Genomic DNA, 17,200 nt, shown 5'->3' with positions numbered 1-17,200 from the left:
CGCATATCTAAACTTCTCCCCAGGTGACTTGTCAAATGTATCTCTCCTTTTGCCGACAGTCTGAATATGTTGTCCGTGGTCCCCATTGCAGTGCATTGAAGAAGATGGGCCATTTTATGTTGCTCGCGGGAAGCACACTGTTGAATTAAAATTACATTGGGCGCAGGAATTGCACAGCAGCCCATTTTAGTTTTTTAGTGGTTTCAGGCAGCCAATCAGGATTTAGGTCATCTCTCATCTACCCTCTGTTGGGTCGCATTCAGGAACTTCAGACTAAGCAGAGCCTTAATTGGATAGTTTTGGTCAGGATGTGTGGACTGGAGCCATAGATTAATAATTTTGGGCGGGTTGTGTTGACCGTGCTGTGGACTTCTCTTCTCTAGAACAAAACTATTGGCTCCTTGAATTCATCAGGTGTGTGTGTGGGGGGGGGGGGGACGGACGGAGGACCCAGAATATCACTAGTTAATTTGTAAGAGTACTGATCGCCACTGGAATCTGAAACGACCAAACTCTTGTCTCTGTATGGCCCTGTTGCCAACCGAAGGAAATTCACCACATTCTGTTCTCAAGAGCATGGCATGAAGTAAATGCTTGTTTTTATTTTTGATGTAAATAAAGTTTGCATTACTAAAAAGCTGCTTAATTCTGTTTTATCTGATGAAGATGGGAGTTAATGATGCCCCCTGTCGGGCTTCTGTAGCTGTACTACTGAAGCTGAATGTTGAGGGAAATGGGAGAGGGGGGGGAGACACTGTTTTGTATTGAATTCAAATGCCAGTAGTGTTTTATGTGTATACCGTAATCCATAGTGGAAAATAAAGGCTGTTTTGAGTTGTTTTCTAACAAACTAGCTCTGGTCTCTTATAGTTTTCATTTGTTTTGTTTCCATGTAGCTCCATAATAAGAACAGAAATATTTGTCTCCAGTCAAATCAGATCTGCATGACATATCTAATCATGGACAGCTCGTTCTTGACAGACTAGTGAAAATTTATTTTATTTTGTATACTGCTCAAAGAATTTAAGGGAACAAAATGTTCCCTTAATTCTTTGAGCAGTACTACAATATACTACTCAGATAAATTAAGGGAACATTTTGTTCCCTTAAGTTCTTTGAGCAGTATATTTCCCCCGATAGGCCTCTGTCCTCATTATAATCACGTCATGAACTACAGTACATGAATTGTTGTGTCACTATTCTGGGGGTGAACATTTGGCAAAGTAGCTGGGTCCAGTTGGGTCCTATTTCTATTGTATTATTATTAGTGAATGGGTTCCAAGATTGGCCGTTGAGTAGCCTAATATTTGACCAGGAGTTCTGCACTGTCTCAAGAACTGGGGTTGAGTAGAGCAGTGGTTCTCAACCTGTGGGTCGGGACCCCTAGGGGGGGTCCCCAAATTATTTTGGAGGGTCCCCAGATGATTAACTTAATGAGCAACATTGTTTTCTCTCTCAACAGTAAACAAACCAACATAAAATGTAAGTGTATAGTGCATATCTACACATTTCTAAAGTGACAAATGAAGGACTTTGTAATACCTCTAAAATGACAAATTAAACATTGGCCAAATTGTCCAATATTAGAGGCAGAAATTGTGAAAATAGCCGATCTACATGCTCACAACACCTCGCAGCGCGAGGCGTTGTGAGCATGTAGATCTGCTATTTTCACAATAGAACCGTGTTGTACAAAATGTAATGTCTCAAGTTCAACTCTTAGTGCTCGTTAGGGTGGGGTGGTGGGGTCCCCAGTTCAAATATGATTATTTTGGGGGTCGCGGCCTGAAAAGGTTGAGGACCACTGGAGTAGAGGATGCTACGGTTCATGTGGTTAACTGAACAATTGTTGTCTCTCCAGCCTACAACACTGCACCACAGCTACTGTATCGGGGCACAAAAACATTGACCGTTATTTTGTCACAGTCGGCTATGGAGGATTGGAACGTAAACAGCAATTGTGAGCAATTTTACGTACCTGGAAGTGTACAAGAGTACAAATGTGACAATTTGGCTACATTTGTACACTGTTACAAATGGATAAATGGGTGGGTATTGGGTAAAAAATGTCTCATGATGACAAGTCAATGACCAAAACGAGGCTTTAATGAGGCCTAGTCACACAGCATGGAACAATGAGGTATAACAAGTATTTATCAACCCATAAATCTATTAACATTTTTTTCTCCACTTTGTTTTAGAACAGAAATTGCAGCATCACGTTATATAATATAAAAACAATATCACAATGCCAATAAAAAACATTAACATTTTCTATGAGAAAATTAAACCCTAGAACATGGGATTATATTGGCAGTATCTTTATAAAACAAATTCATCCACGATATAGCAGCAAACACGTTGAGAAAAGAAGCAGACTTTTCTTAAAGGGATTGGCAACTTGGTATAGCCTTTTTTTTTTATCACACATGCAATGTGTGGGAATAGATACAAGTTAACTGGAGAAAAAAAATCCCATTCTCTTTACTCTTGCACCCAACTCATCGCTGAAACGTGGCGTTGGTCAAGGCTGCATGTGATAACTTCTTTTTGCTTGATGTAAATGTCACATCATCTAGAAATTGCATCCACACAATATTAAAAATGCTAAATCAAGTAAGAAAAAAGCAAATAAAATTCAAGATGTCACAGTATACCTTCATGAAACGGTGTCAGTCTGAAGCCTAATTTATACATTGTTGTATGACTGTGTTTCTCACTGAAGAATAATGTTTAAATTAGCTGAGGACTCACAAGCAGCTTATCATTTCAGGCTGTGGCAGTCAAGTGATCCATGACTTGATTCTGTAGCTCGTCTCACATCTCCTCTACAAGACTGTTTCTTCTCCTGACCCTTTCCCACTGAGCACAACTTAAACAACAAAACGTGTGTAAAAAAGGTTTTGCTAGCCCTTTCTTTTATAGCATCACAGGACAAATTTGTATGTTTTCTTTAGGCCTATGTATCAATTTCCCCATGTTTTTCAATGGCACAATGTTGCTATTTTGTAGAAAAGATTTTTTTTTTGGTGTTTTCCGTTTCATTGTCCTTTAGGCAGTTAGATTCTAAATAACTCAAGGGCCTACAAAATCTGACCAAAGCCCATTGTATAAAGCTAAGAAGCTTAGACGTCAGTCGATTAATGAGGCTGTTTTTCTTCATTCCTGACAAAGTGATTTATCAGACAGATTTCTTTTGAAAGAGGCAAGTTGTTGATGGTGTTTAGGAAGACAGAACTACAAGTATTTCCCCCTTCCTCAACCATACTTAAAACCACCGAATCATGAGCACCATTAAATGAACAATTCTATGGGCTCCTTTCTGCATTTGAAACCATACAGAAGTCTATCAGTTCTGTTGCAGACCAGAATCACAACTCTGCATTCCATTAACCCATTTAGGCCTAGAATTATTGAATGCTTTAACCAGTGAAAAATAGCAGATATACAAGCTCACAGCGCGGCACCGAGTGCCGCGCTGCGAGCTTCTAGATCTGCAATTTTTGAAAAAGTCATGAAAATGTGTGCAAATCTTTGAATATATGTATTTTCAAAGCGAACGTTTGTAACTCAAATTTAGCTTGTGGGTGGTCCCTGCCTGGAACTAAATATTTTGAGATGCGGGTCCGTGGCCAAATAAATATCATTTTGGGGGTCCTTCACATGAAAAGGTTTGAGAACCACTGTCTCTCAAGAACAGACTAACTGAGCTCCAGTTAAAGTGAAAATGACCTTTTCTTTGACGATGGCTGGCCAGATTGCTGACGTAGAAACATTGATTTTTTTCAAAAGAATCTTAGAAGGACTCAAAAGACACTTATAGAATCAGGTCAAAATTCAAATTTTCATGATTTAAAAAAAATAGCAGATCTACAAGCTCGCAGCGCGGCACTCGGTGCCGCGCTGTGAGCTTGTATATCTGCTATTTTTCAATAGTTAAAGCATAGAATAATGATACACATACACAATAATGTGAACCCGTTCTACTAAATGCTGTTGACACCTGAGCTCTCCAGAGAGGGTGGTCACTTTGACTCCCAAATGTGGCACAGTAATTCTTCAATTAATTGATTTGTCTTCTCTTCCGCCATAATTGTTGAGTGAATTCAAATCTAGTATGGATCAAAATGGCTGCGAGGCGGAGGGAGACATTGTGACACAGTAATATTCTTTGACATTGTCAGAAACAAATGGGATAATACCTTAAAAAGGTGAATTCATACTTTTGGGCCACAATAGCATTATGTCTGCTCCAAAAGGTAGTTGTATTCTCTTCGAATGTCTTCAAACACTCATACATAGCTATGTACAACCTACAACAAAGGCAGGGTAGGTAGACCGTATCTAAACAGCAGGTAAAACCCAGTTTAAACTCATCTTTTAGTTTCAGCTCTTTCCTCAGAAAACAGCTCAGAATTCTGTTAAAATGCTCAAAAACTGTCCCAAGTTATGAGAGAATGTCTCCCAGCACTGGTCCCACGATTATTGAACTTCCTGAACGTCAGAAGTTTGTATCCACTCCACCGCTTTATTTACTCACATGGTCTCTCTCACTAAATCTCGCTCCAAAATGTCATTCCAATCTGAAAGAATGGAAGATAATTGGCAGACAAATCTGTTTCCTCGTTTCCAGTTTTGTTCGTCCACTCTCTGATTGATTAAAGACAGGCAGAGGACTGTTCTCTCTCTGCGTCACCTTAACTCTATGAACGTCCCAGAACACAAACGCACATGTACAAACACATGTGATTGTGTGTATGTCTGTGTTTGTAGGTAGGTATACAGTGCCTAAAGAGGTATACCATCCATGTAATCAGTCCAAGCTCTTCTACCCTTACTCTACCCTCAGAGAGCAACTCTGAGACACAGTCCAGGTCTCTGCTCAGATATTGACGTCCCGGACATCGGTGGGTGTGGTCGACAGGTCAAGACCCTCCGCGTCTCCGATGCTCTTGGTCTCTGTGGTTACAGTGTGTGGCTGTTGTTGCGCTTGCCGGAGACTAGTTTCCAACAGCGACTCAATTTGTTCCTGACACGCCCTGAGACAATCCTAAAGACATGGAGAGACAAACAGACAGGCACTTTAATTCAGATACCAAGTGGCTGTGGTCTTTGGTTTGGCTGAGTTGGGTTCTCATGCATGTGGGAAATATATTGGCCACACGGCCAAAAAAATAAATATGTTTTGGTATGCGGCCAGGTCTAGTAGGCATGGCTCAGGGAGGAGGACGCCCCTGCCATGCATAGTCCACTATGGGCATCCTAAGGGTGCGATAGGCCTAGTAGTGTGTGTGGGTGTGGGGGTGTGAAAGAGTGAGTGGAAATGTATTTGATCCATATGATGTAACACATATTTGTATTATTATTGTGTGATGTATGCTGTAGTAATAAAAATGTAAATCAAATCAAATCAATCAGTTGTACTATACAGGAATAAAAAGCTTCAATTGCAAAAATCACACACATCCGAATTCCTCAAACACTGCCATGTATTTGATGAATATTCAGCAAACACTGAGGGGCCTTTTCCAAAGGGTTCTTTCTCCAGCCTATGCGATGTTTCTTGGAACCTTGGTTCGTTCTTGCAAACCGGCGTTTCCACCAGATTGAACCAGAGCCATTGTCCCCCAGTTCAGATGGTGGTTCACTGGAAAAAAACAAGGATTTTGTGGTTCCCGTTCCGAACCAACTTTTACGGTTTGGAACCAACTCGGTTCTCTGTGAAAAAGCTCACCTCTGGTTCATCTCATAGATGGGAGAAAGAACCCAGACCAGTTCTTTGCCGGCGGAAAAGGCCCCTGAGAGTAAAAGAATGGATGGATGTATAAATCTACCTACCGGATCACTCCTGATGATCTGTGCCAGTCGCTCTGTTAGTTTCTGCGATGTCATGGTGTTGCCCACCATTCTAAGCTGTAAGCCCTCTACCGCAGCTGCCATACTGCCTGCTGCAACCATGGAGGGAGGGTTGGCTATGAATTTAACATCTGAGGAGAACAACCAGAGATATGGTTAATAAAGTGCTGTTTTAATAGAGAGTGAAAACAAGAACATAGTAAAACAAGGATTAGTACAACAAACAAACAAAAAGTACCTGTAGCACATAACGCCACAAACGTCTGCGCGTGCTTCCTCAGGATTGGTCTGTGCTCTTTCCTGATTTGCAGCTGGGACAGGAAGTGGTCAATGAAGTCAAGGGGTGTCACGGCAGCCAAGTCCCACTTCAGTTTACTTAAAACCATCAGTTCCATTTGCTGTGAAGTGAAAGAGAGGGAGAGAGCAGGGACGGAACATGAGGGATAGAAAGCATTAGATCAGGGGTTTTCAAAGTGGGTGACGGGGAACCCCGGGGTGCCGTGACGGCAGTCCAGGGGTGCCGCGAGATCATTTGATAATATTTGGAATCTATTTGGACACTTGAAAAAATATTTAGTATCATTTTAAACTTGAAGTACAACGTTATTTTCAGTCAGTTCTAACCAAAATGGTTATTATCTCAACGTTTTATTCGCAACATAATCACTAAAATATCGTCACTGTCGGGCAGAAACCTCGTATCTCCAAGTTTCAAATGTGTGCGTCTTTTAGTAAAGCAAGCCCTGCTTCATCATACAAGACTGTCGCACAAAAATAGTGAAAACAGCCGATCTACAAGCACACAACGCCTCGCATTGTAGATCTGCTGTTTTCACTAGTTTAGTACATTTTATAGATGATAAATACAAAACGAACAGTTTTGGACATACAAGGTTTCCACCCGACAATGACGATATGCTATAAATATAAGGTGCTGACCGGGAGTGAAAATTATAATGTAGGGGTGCCTCGGATTAAAAAATATATTTATGGGGTGCCCTGAGACCAATAAGTTTGGGAACCCCTGCATTAGATGAAAGGAGAAGAGCTCAAGTAGTGGGAGGCATGTAGGGTGGAAGGTGCTTATTGGGTTGATGTATGTATTGCTTTGCTTGTTGTGGTTCGCTTTGGATTGGGAGCTTCTGCTAAATGCCTATTGATATCTCTATGCAGTTGATGTATTGATGTTGATTGAGTCCCATGAGAAGTGTCAGCCATCCATAAGATGTACGCTACTCTCATGACTAATCACATTGATTGTTGTATTGCCTTGCTTATTGGGTTGATGTATGTATTGCTTTGCTTGTTGTGGGTCGCTTTAGATTGGGAGCTTCTGCTAAATGCCTAAACTGGAGCCAGGAGGTATGCGGTCAGCCTATAGGCTTGACTCAGGGACAAGGACGCCCCTGCCTTGCACAGTCCCATGAGAAGTCTGCCATCCATAAGATGAACGATACTCTCATGACTAATTGGAAATGACGCAAGTTCGGGGACTGATCAACCTGAGCTGGCCACCTCCGGCGAGTTTGTATAGTGTATAATGGCCGAAACACCCTAAGACCTGGAGGAACACTACTGATGATGCGTCCTAAATTAAAACCTAACCCCAGCCCCCGCATCCATCATTCACCACCAAGATGACACACACACACACGCACGCACACACACACACAGTCAGTGACCCACAGGCCCAAAAGCTCAAGGAGAGAGGAAAAAACTAAATGCTGACATTGATGTGACTCCCTTCTAAATTATAGGACTTGTTGTCGCATTGGGTTCAGCCCTCTGTTCAACTCAGTGAGTTGAGAATGGAAACACTGCCCTCATGTGGATTCTTTCATATCACACTGTAACACTGTTACTGAACAAACACTCGGTGGGAATGATTCCTGTCACAATATAGAGCCGTTTAACACTGTTACTGAACAAACACTCTATAGCAAAGATTACTGTCACATATTTACCAGTGTGAGTGAAGACGTACAGACGACAGAGCCACTCTCCTGTCCTGTCCTGTCCTGTCCTGTCCTGTCCTGTCCTGTCCTGTCCTGTCCTCTCCTCTCCTCTCGTGGTGTAAACACAGAGACAGAGAGGCACTTCCTGGTCGGGGGGGAATTCCTTGGCTACAGCGCCGCCTGTTGATGGGGACCTACAGATAGGTTCTAGAGGCTTGCAGTCTACCGCACTTCCAGGGGGTTGAGGGGGGCTGGGCGGCTTCGCCGCCCAGCCTGGGCACGCCGTGTCTGCCTGGAGGTTGGAAAGAGGGAAGTCATTCACGAATGAACTAATTATCGATATAGGACTGTCATAGGTATACAGTGTCATTGACAGTACAGTTCACTGGTACAAGCTCAACTAAAAGGTGATCCTAGAAAAGACTAAGTCAGGGGGAAACAATTTAAAAAATAAAACAATAAAAACAGCCGATCTACAAGGCTGCATGTGGGCTTGTGGATCAGCTGTTTTGGGTAAATGGTGGTTATTTATCTAATGCAGTATTGATCCCTTTATCGAGTGATTGATTGAAGACTTTATGACAAGTTTCATGACAGTACAGTTCACTGGTACAAGTTACTATCGAAACCTCGACCAGCTGTCTGTCTGTCCGTCACACTTTTGCCCTGCTCATATCTCTGCAACCGCTGCCACGATCCGTGCCAAATTTGGCACACACTGTCCTTGCCCTCCACCCATCGATTCTCACCCATGGCCCTCCTCTTCTAGTGCCACCATGAGGCCGAGTCGCAGCACGCTTGTAGATCGGCTATTTTTGCTTCTTTTGATTTGGAATCCTAAATGTAACATTTTGATTTAATGTCAAATGCATTTAGTTACTCATGTTAACTTTATGAACTTAAATACGTTGGACAAAAAAGGAATACATTTTAATACTACTATACTAGGCTACTAATATAGACTGAAGTAAAGCGGGTTATGTTTGAATGTTTGGAATTGCAACATTTGACATTATTTATTTAATTAATTAATTAATTAATTAATTGATTCATTTAATTAATTATTTCCCTGTCTGCACCAGGCCGAAAGGACACATTGGCCCCGGCATTGGCTGGGCTCACTGGTACAACTTACTTTCCCCCGACTGCGTACGGATTCTTTAATTAATTACTTAATTAATTAATTAATTAATTAATTATGGCCCCGCCCCCTGCATTGGCTGGGCTCACTGGTACAACTAACTTTCCCCCGACGGCGTAGGCTACTGATTCTTTAATTAATTAATTAATTGTCTCCTCTTTCTTTCTTTCATTCATTCATTCATTCATTCATTCAAATAAATAAATAAATAAATAATTAAATAGCGGGGATCCCCGAGGGTGTCATCGCGTGCGGGGGGGCGAGCCTGATTATTATGTAAATGAGGCTAGAAAAAAGTAGTGGTCTGCGTTAATTATGTTAATGAGGGGTCTGCGTTAATTATGTTAATGAGGGGTGTGGTCTGCGTTAATTATGCTAATGAGGTTGGGGGCGTGGTCTGCATTAATTATGTTAATGAGGGGTGTGGTCTGCGTTAATTATGTTAATGAGCAAAAAAAAGAAAAAAGGTGGTATGCGTTAAATATGTCAATGAGGGGTGTGGTCTGCGTTAATTATGCTAATGAGGTTGGGGGCATGGTCTGCATTAATTATGTTAATGAGGGGCGTGGTCTGCGTTAATTATGTTAATGAGCACACACAAAAAAGGTCTGCGTTTATTATGTTAATGAGCTTGGGGGCATGGTTTGGAAATGCGTGTGGGCGTGGTGCGCATACATTATGCTAATGAGGGCGTTAAGGTAGGTTTCCCAGCGCGTAAAAAAAGCAGACGACCGTATGTAAATGAAGGGGAGGAGCTTAGTCGACTTAAAAAAATTGGGGGCGGTGCATGGTTTGGAAATGCGTGTGGGTGTGGTCCGCATAAATTATGCTAATGAGGCTGTTAAGTGGCGTTTCCCAGCGCGTAAAAAATGCAGGCGGCCGTATGCAAATGAAGGGGAGGAGCTTAGTCGACATATGCAAATTGGGGGCGGGGCGTGGTTTGGAAATGCGTGTGGGCGTGGTGCCATACATTATGCTCGCATACATTATGCTAATGAGGGCGTTAAGGTAGGTTTCCCAGCGCGTAAAAAAAGCAGATGACCGTATGTAAATGAAGGGGAGGAGCTTAGTCGACTTAAAAAAATTGGGGGCGGTGCATGGTTTGGAAATGTATGCGGTGCATCTCGCTCTCGGAGCACTCGGTGCCGCGCCGTGAGCTTGTAGGTGTGCTATTTTTGGTTTATTTTTGTGGTTTCCTCCGCCACTGGTGTATGAATGTGTGGGTGAATGTAATGCACAATTTCTGTAAAGCGCTTTGGATAAAAGCGCTATATAAATGCACCATTTACCATTTATCCATCAGCAAGGCAGCCATATCCTCGAGAGTCGAAGTGTTCCTTGCATCCATCCATGTTCCATTGGTTCTAGTCTTTCCTCAGGTTCCTTGGCTGTTGCAAGCAGGTAGCAAGACATGCACTAGAAAGGTGCCTTGTTGGTCTCAGCAGTTGTACTTCTCTGCTACCAATGCTGTGTCTTGTTCTGTCAAGGTCTTTGCCTCTCCAAAGTTTGTTAGATATTGTATTCGGTCAGAAGCCATAGCTGCATGCTTAGTCCCCACCTGGCCCATGCAGTATATGTCAGTATATGGGTGTTTAAATGAGCAAATAAGACTATTTACGAATAAAAGTAACAAATACAATTACACAACAAAATCAAATGAGGGTTAATGTGATATTAACAATATCACATTGTTCACCCTTCTATTTAATCATTTTGGGGATGATGATGATGTTGTCATCTGCCCATTTATCAATTTTGTAAAAATAAATTGGTTGAACAGAACTCATATTTTGGGACCATCGCTCCATTGTTCACAATGGTTTGTAATGCAGGCTTGTGCAGGCTGCTACCCCAGGAAGTCATGTGATCCAAGATGGCCGCGGTGTGAATATGGTCTATTGGGAAACAATGGTTTCGTATTATTCTCTGGAATTTTTCCATTTCCAACAGCATTTCTGAAAATGTCTCCAGTGTGCTGGTGTCGTCTAGTGGACAATTGGAGCATAACATTTCAATACACAACACATTTAAGATTTCAATGCACTTTATTGTGGTGTTGTTTACATTGCATTTTTGGATATATCTGTGCCTTTGGTCGGGTGTGATTCAATCCTTCTATCATAAAGGCTGTAACTAGTATACCACCAAATGATCACATAATTTGACCATAGATTATTTAACAGTGTTTTTCTTTTGTCAAAGTAATTTACAGAATATTGCATAATGTCCAATGAACGTAAAACACAGAGAGTTTTAATTAACCAGATGCAGCAGTGACTGGGTCCATGGTACGTGTTTCCAGTTTGTATATGGTCTGGTATCCATCGTCCCAGGCATACAGCTGCTTGTCTTTGGGGTGGTAGTGAAGGCTGCTGTGGCTGGTGTAGCGCTTAGGGAAGAACAGCACACTGCTCTCTTCACTGCAGGCAGATAGATTTAGTATATTAAAAGAAAGAAAGAAAGAAAGAAAGAAAGACAGAAAGAAAGAAAGAAAGAATTGTGAGATGGTTTTGTCACAGAGAAATTTTGAGAAACACTTTGAGAAACACTGGCGCAGGGGAACTCGAGTGCACCCTGACATCTCAAACGAATTCCTCCTAAAACCTGGTGTTAGAAAAACCAAACACAGGATTTGTTTTCGTTTTTTTGGAATTCCTGTGTTTGCACTCATATTCTGCTAGTAGGGAAGAAGAAGAAGAGGAACAAAAAATGCACTTGAACCGTAACAACACCAACCCCTTCCTTCCTCTGTGTTTAACAATAATACATTTCAATTTATAATCTCAAAAAGAAACGCAAAATGCCTGGCCTGACACGCATAACCTCCTCACCCACTACACCTGTATCGGGTTCAGCTCTTATTACAACCACAAAACTAAATGTGTTCCTCGAGCTCGACGCCGAGTCGAGTTCAGTATATCCACATCATGTTCATGTTGTATTGTTTTTGAAATGTGAAAAGTAACTGTTAACTCAGGCAGACGTTCACATTTGGAAGGTGCAGGGTAAAAAAAAAGAAGACACGAATGAGTCTGAATCTGCTAGGGATAATACTTGGAAGTTTTATTTACCGACTTTTCCCTCTTTAACCGAGCTCTGTTACAGTTTAATCTTATTGAACGGAGCCCATGGTCTGAAATGCCCTGTATCCTAAAAACTACACTACAGCGTACGCAAGCGTGTCTCGTTGTGCTATACAAGAGAAGTGGACTATCTTGTTGTTTTCTTTATCCGTTAATTATCGTACGTGGCACAATATATTTGTATATACTCGAGGTTGCTAACCACTTAGCCATAAAGAAACGCTTTTTAGAGGTTGCATTTCCATAGTCAAGCCGAGCGCAGACCCTTTGGTCCACATCTGATGTTCTTGTGGTTCTCTCAAGAGTTCCGGAACCATGTTGGAATCTGATCTGTGTTAACTTTTATTAAGAATTACTGTAGCAACTAATGCACTTGGAATGGACAATGATGAAGGTTGAGACATGTTTAAATTCATGCTGAGTTAACTACAGGGTCCCCAGCTTCCTTTAGTCACTGACGCTAAACCAACGCAACACATCAGCTCACTCGCATATCTAAACTTCTCCCCAGGTGACTTGTCAAATGTATCTCTCCTTTTGCCGACAGTCTGAATATGTTGTCCGTGGTCCCCATTGCAGTGCATTGAAGAAGATGGGCCATTTTATGTTGCTCGCGGGAAGCACACTGTTGAATTAAAATTACATTGGGCGCAGGAATTGCACAGCAGCCCATTTTAGTTTTTTAGTGGTTTCAGGCAGCCAATCAGGATTTAGGTCATCTCTCATCTACCCTCTGTTGGGTCGCATTCAGGAACTTCAGACTAAGCAGAGCCTTAATTGGATAGTTTTGGTCAGGATGTGTGGACTGGAGCCATAGATTAATAATTTTGGGCGGGTTGTGTTGACCGTGCTGTGGACTTCTCTTCTCTAGAACAAAACTATTGGCTCCTTGAATTCATCAGGTGTGTGTGGGGGGGGGGGGGGGACGGACGGAGGACCCAGAATATCACTAGTTAATTTGTAAGAGTACTGATCGCCACTGGAATCTGAAACGACCAAACTCTTGTCTCTGTATGGCCCTGTTGCCAACCGAAGGAAATTCACCACATTCTGTTCTCAAGAGCATGGCATGAAGTAAATGCTTGTTTTTATTTTTGATGTAAATAAAGTTTGCATTACTAAAAAGCTGCTTAATTCTGTTTTATCTGATGAAGATGGGAGTTAATGATGCCCCCTGTCGGGCTTCTGTAGCTGTACTACTGAAGCTGAATGTTGAGGGAAATGGGAGAGGGGGGGGAGACACTGTTTTGTATTGAATTCAAATGCCAGTAGTGTTTTATGTGTATACCGTAATCCATAGTGGAAAATAAAGGCTGTTTTGAGTTGTTTTCTAACAAACTAGCTCTGGTCTCTTATAGTTTTCATTTGTTTTGTTTCCATGTAGCTCCATAATAAGAACAGAAATATTTGTCTCCAGTCAAATCAGATCTGCATGACATATCTAATCATGGACAGCTCGTTCTTGACAGACTAGTGAAAATTTATTTTATTTTGTATACTGCTCAAAGAATTTAAGGGAACAAAATGTTCCCTTAATTCTTTGAGCAGTACTACAATATACTACTCAGATAAATTAAGGGAACATTTTGTTCCCTTAAGTTCTTTGAGCAGTATATTTCCCCCGATAGGCCTCTGTCCTCATTATAATCACGTCATGAACTACAGTACATGAATTGTTGTGTCACTATTCTGGGGGTGAACATTTGGCAAAGTAGCTGGGTCCAGTTGGGTCCTATTTCTATTGTATTATTATTAGTGAATGGGTTCCAAGATTGGCCGTTGAGTAGCCTAATATTTGACCAGGAGTTCTGCACTGTCTCAAGAACTGGGGTTGAGTAGAGCAGTGGTTCTCAACCTGTGGGTCGGGACCCCTAGGGGGGGTCCCCAAATTATTTTGGAGGGTCCCCAGATGATTAACTTAATGAGCAACATTGTTTTCTCTCTCAACAGTAAACAAACCAACATAAAATGTAAGTGTATAGTGCATATCTACACATTTCTAAAGTGACAAATGAAGGACTTTGTAATACCTCTAAAATGACAAATTAAACATTGGCCAAATTGTCCAATATTAGAGGCAGAAATTGTGAAAATAGCCGATCTACATGCTCACAACACCTCGCAGCGCGAGGCGTTGTGAGCATGTAGATCTGCTATTTTCACAATAGAACCGTGTTGTACAAAATGTAATGTCTCAAGTTCAACTCTTAGTGCTCGTTAGGGTGGGGTGGTGGGGTCCCCAGTTCAAATATGATTATTTTGGGGGTCGCGGCCTGAAAAGGTTGAGGACCACTGGAGTAGAGGATGCTACGGTTCATGTGGTTAACTGAACAATTGTTGTCTCTCCAGCCTACAACACTGCACCACAGCTACTGTATCGGGGCACAAAAACATTGACCGTTATTTTGTCACAGTCGGCTATGGAGGATTGGAACGTAAACAGCAATTGTGAGCAATTTTACGTACCTGGAAGTGTACAAGAGTACAAATGTGACAATTTGGCTACATTTGTACACTGTTACAAATGGATAAATGGGTGGGTATTGGGTAAAAAATGTCTCATGATGACAAGTCAATGACCAAAACGAGGCTTTAATGAGGCCTAGTCACACAGCATGGAACAATGAGGTATAACAAGTATTTATCAACCCATAAATCTATTAACATTTTTTTCTCCACTTTGTTTTAGAACAGAAATTGCAGCATCACGTTATATAATATAAAAACAATATCACAATGCCAATAAAAAACATTAACATTTTCTATGAGAAAATTAAACCCTAGAACATGGGATTATATTGGCAGTATCTTTATAAAACAAATTCATCCACGATATAGCAGCAAACACGTTGAGAAAAGAAGCAGACTTTTCTTAAAGGGATTGGCAACTTGGTATAGCCTTTTTTTTTTATCACACATGCAATGTGTGGGAATAGATACAAGTTAACTGGAGAAAAAAAATCCCATTCTCTTTACTCTTGCACCCAACTCATCGCTGAAACGTGGCGTTGGTCAAGGCTGCATGTGATAACTTCTTTTTGCTTGATGTAAATGTCACATCATCTAGAAATTGCATCCACACAATATTAAAAATGCTAAATCAAGTAAGAAAAAAGCAAATAAAATTCAAGATGTCACAGTATACCTTCATGAAACGGTGTCAGTCTGAAGCCTAATTTATACATTGTTGTATGACTGTGTTTCTCACTGAAGAATAATGTTTAAATTAGCTGAGGACTCACAAGCAGCTTATCATTTCAGGCTGTGGCAGTCAAGTGATCCATGACTTGATTCTGTAGCTCGTCTCACATCTCCTCTACAAGATTGTTTCTTCTCCTGACCCTTTCCCACTGAGCACAACTTAAACAACAAAACGTGTGTAAAAAAGGTTTTGCTAGCCCTTTCTTTTATAGCATCACAGGACAAATTTGTATGTTTTCTTTAGGCCTATGTATCAATTTCCCCATGTTTTTCAATGGCACAATGTTGCTATTTTGTAGAAAAGATTTTTTTTTTTGGTGTTTTCCGTTTCATTGTCCTTTAGGCAGTTAGATTCTTCATAACTCAAGGGCCTACAAAATCTGACCAAAGCCCATTGTATAAAGCTAAGAAGCTTAGACGTCAGTCGATTAATGAGGCTGTTTTTCTTCATTCCTGACAAAGTGATTTATCAGATATAGACAGATTTCTTTTGAGAGATGCAAGTTGGTGATTGCAAGACAGAACTACAAGTATTTCCCCCTTCCTCAACCATACTTAAGCCGAAGCCTAGAATTATCGAATGCTTTAACCAGTGAAAAATAGCAGACATACAAGCTCACAGCCGCACTTGTAGATCTGCTATTTTTGAAAAAGTTGTGAAAATGTGTGCAAATCTTTTAATGTATTTTCAAAGCGAACGTTTGTAACTCAAATGTTGCTTCTGGGTGGTCCCTGGAACTAAATATTTTGAGATGGGGGTCTGTGGCCAAATAAATATCATTTATGGGGTCCTTCACATGAAAAGGTTTGAGAACCACTGACATAGTAGTCTCTCAAAAACAAAGTTAAGTGAAAAAGACCTTTTCTTTGACGATGGCTGGCCAGATTGCTGACATAAAGAAGGATTCAAAAGACACTTATAGAATCAGGTCAAAATTCTAATGTTCATGATTTTTCAAAAATAGATCTACAAGCTCGCTGTGAGCTTGTATATCTGCTATTTTTCAATAGTTAAAGCATAAAATAATAATAATACACTATAATGTGTACCCGTTCTACTAAATGCTGTTGACACCCGAGCTCTCCAGAAAGGGTGGACATTTTGTTTCAGTCAAACGACAGACTCCCAAATGTGGCACAGTAATTATTCTTCAATTAATTGATTTGTCTTCTCTTCCGCCATAATTGTTGAGTGAATTCAAATCTAGTATGGATCAAAATGGCTGCGAGGCGGAGGGAGACATTGTGACACAGTAATATTCTTTGACATTGTCAGAAACAAATGGGATAATACCTTAAAAAGGTGAATTCATACTTTTGGGCCACACTAGCATTATGTCTGCTCCAAAAGGTAGTTGTATTGTCTTCTAATGTCTTCAAACACTCATAGCTATGTACAACCTACAACAAAGGCAGGGTAGGTAGACCGTATCTAAACAGCAGGTAAAACCCAGTTTAAACTCATCTTTTAGTTTCAGCTCTTTCCTCAGAAAACAGCTCAGAATTCTGTTAAAATGCTCAAAAACAGTCCCAAGTTATGAGAGAATGTCTCCCAGCACTGGTCCCACGATTATTGAACTTCCTGAACGTCAGAAGTTTGTATCCACTCCACCGCTTTATTTACTCACACGGTCTCTCTCACTAAATCTCGCTCAAAAATGTCATTCCAATCTGAAAGAATGGAAGATAATTGGCAGACAAATCTGTTTCCTCGTTTCCAGTTTTGTTCGTCCACTCTCTGATTGATTAAAGACAGGCAGAGGACTGCTCCCTGCGTCATCTTAACTCTATGAATGTCCCACAACACAAACGCACATGTACAAACACGTGATTGTGTGTATGTCTGTGTTTGTAGGTAGGTATACAGTGCCTAAAGAGGTATACCATCCATGTAATCAGTCCAAGCTCTTCTACCCTTACTCTACCCTCAGAGAGCAACTCTGAGACACAGTCCAGGTCTCTGC

At 41.1% G+C, this 17,200-nt stretch overlaps 1 protein-coding gene across 1 annotated transcript; it reads right to left on the bottom strand.

Moving 5' to 3' along the window:
- Positions 1 to 4,882: 4,882 nt before the first annotated feature.
- On the bottom strand, positions 4,883 to 12,352 carry LOC308294520 (G1/S-specific cyclin-D1-like; the record flags this gene model as incomplete). The annotated part of the gene is made up of 5 exons (XM_080737253.1): positions 4,883 to 5,050; positions 5,839 to 5,987; positions 6,095 to 6,254; positions 11,231 to 11,372; positions 12,300 to 12,352. 5 exons carry the CDS (start codon positions 12,350 to 12,352, stop codon positions 4,883 to 4,885), a joined length of 672 nt encoding a protein of 223 aa, XP_080593379.1.
- Positions 12,353 to 17,200: the final 4,848 nt, after the last annotated feature.

This window comes from Nannobrachium achirus (assembly GCF_963921795.1).
Source record: "Nannobrachium achirus genome assembly, chromosome: 11".
NCBI classification, from domain to species: domain Eukaryota; kingdom Metazoa; phylum Chordata; class Actinopteri; order Myctophiformes; family Myctophidae; genus Nannobrachium; species Nannobrachium achirus.
Note: the sequence above shows the minus strand (reverse complement) of the source record. Positions and strands in the feature narration are given on the sequence as shown.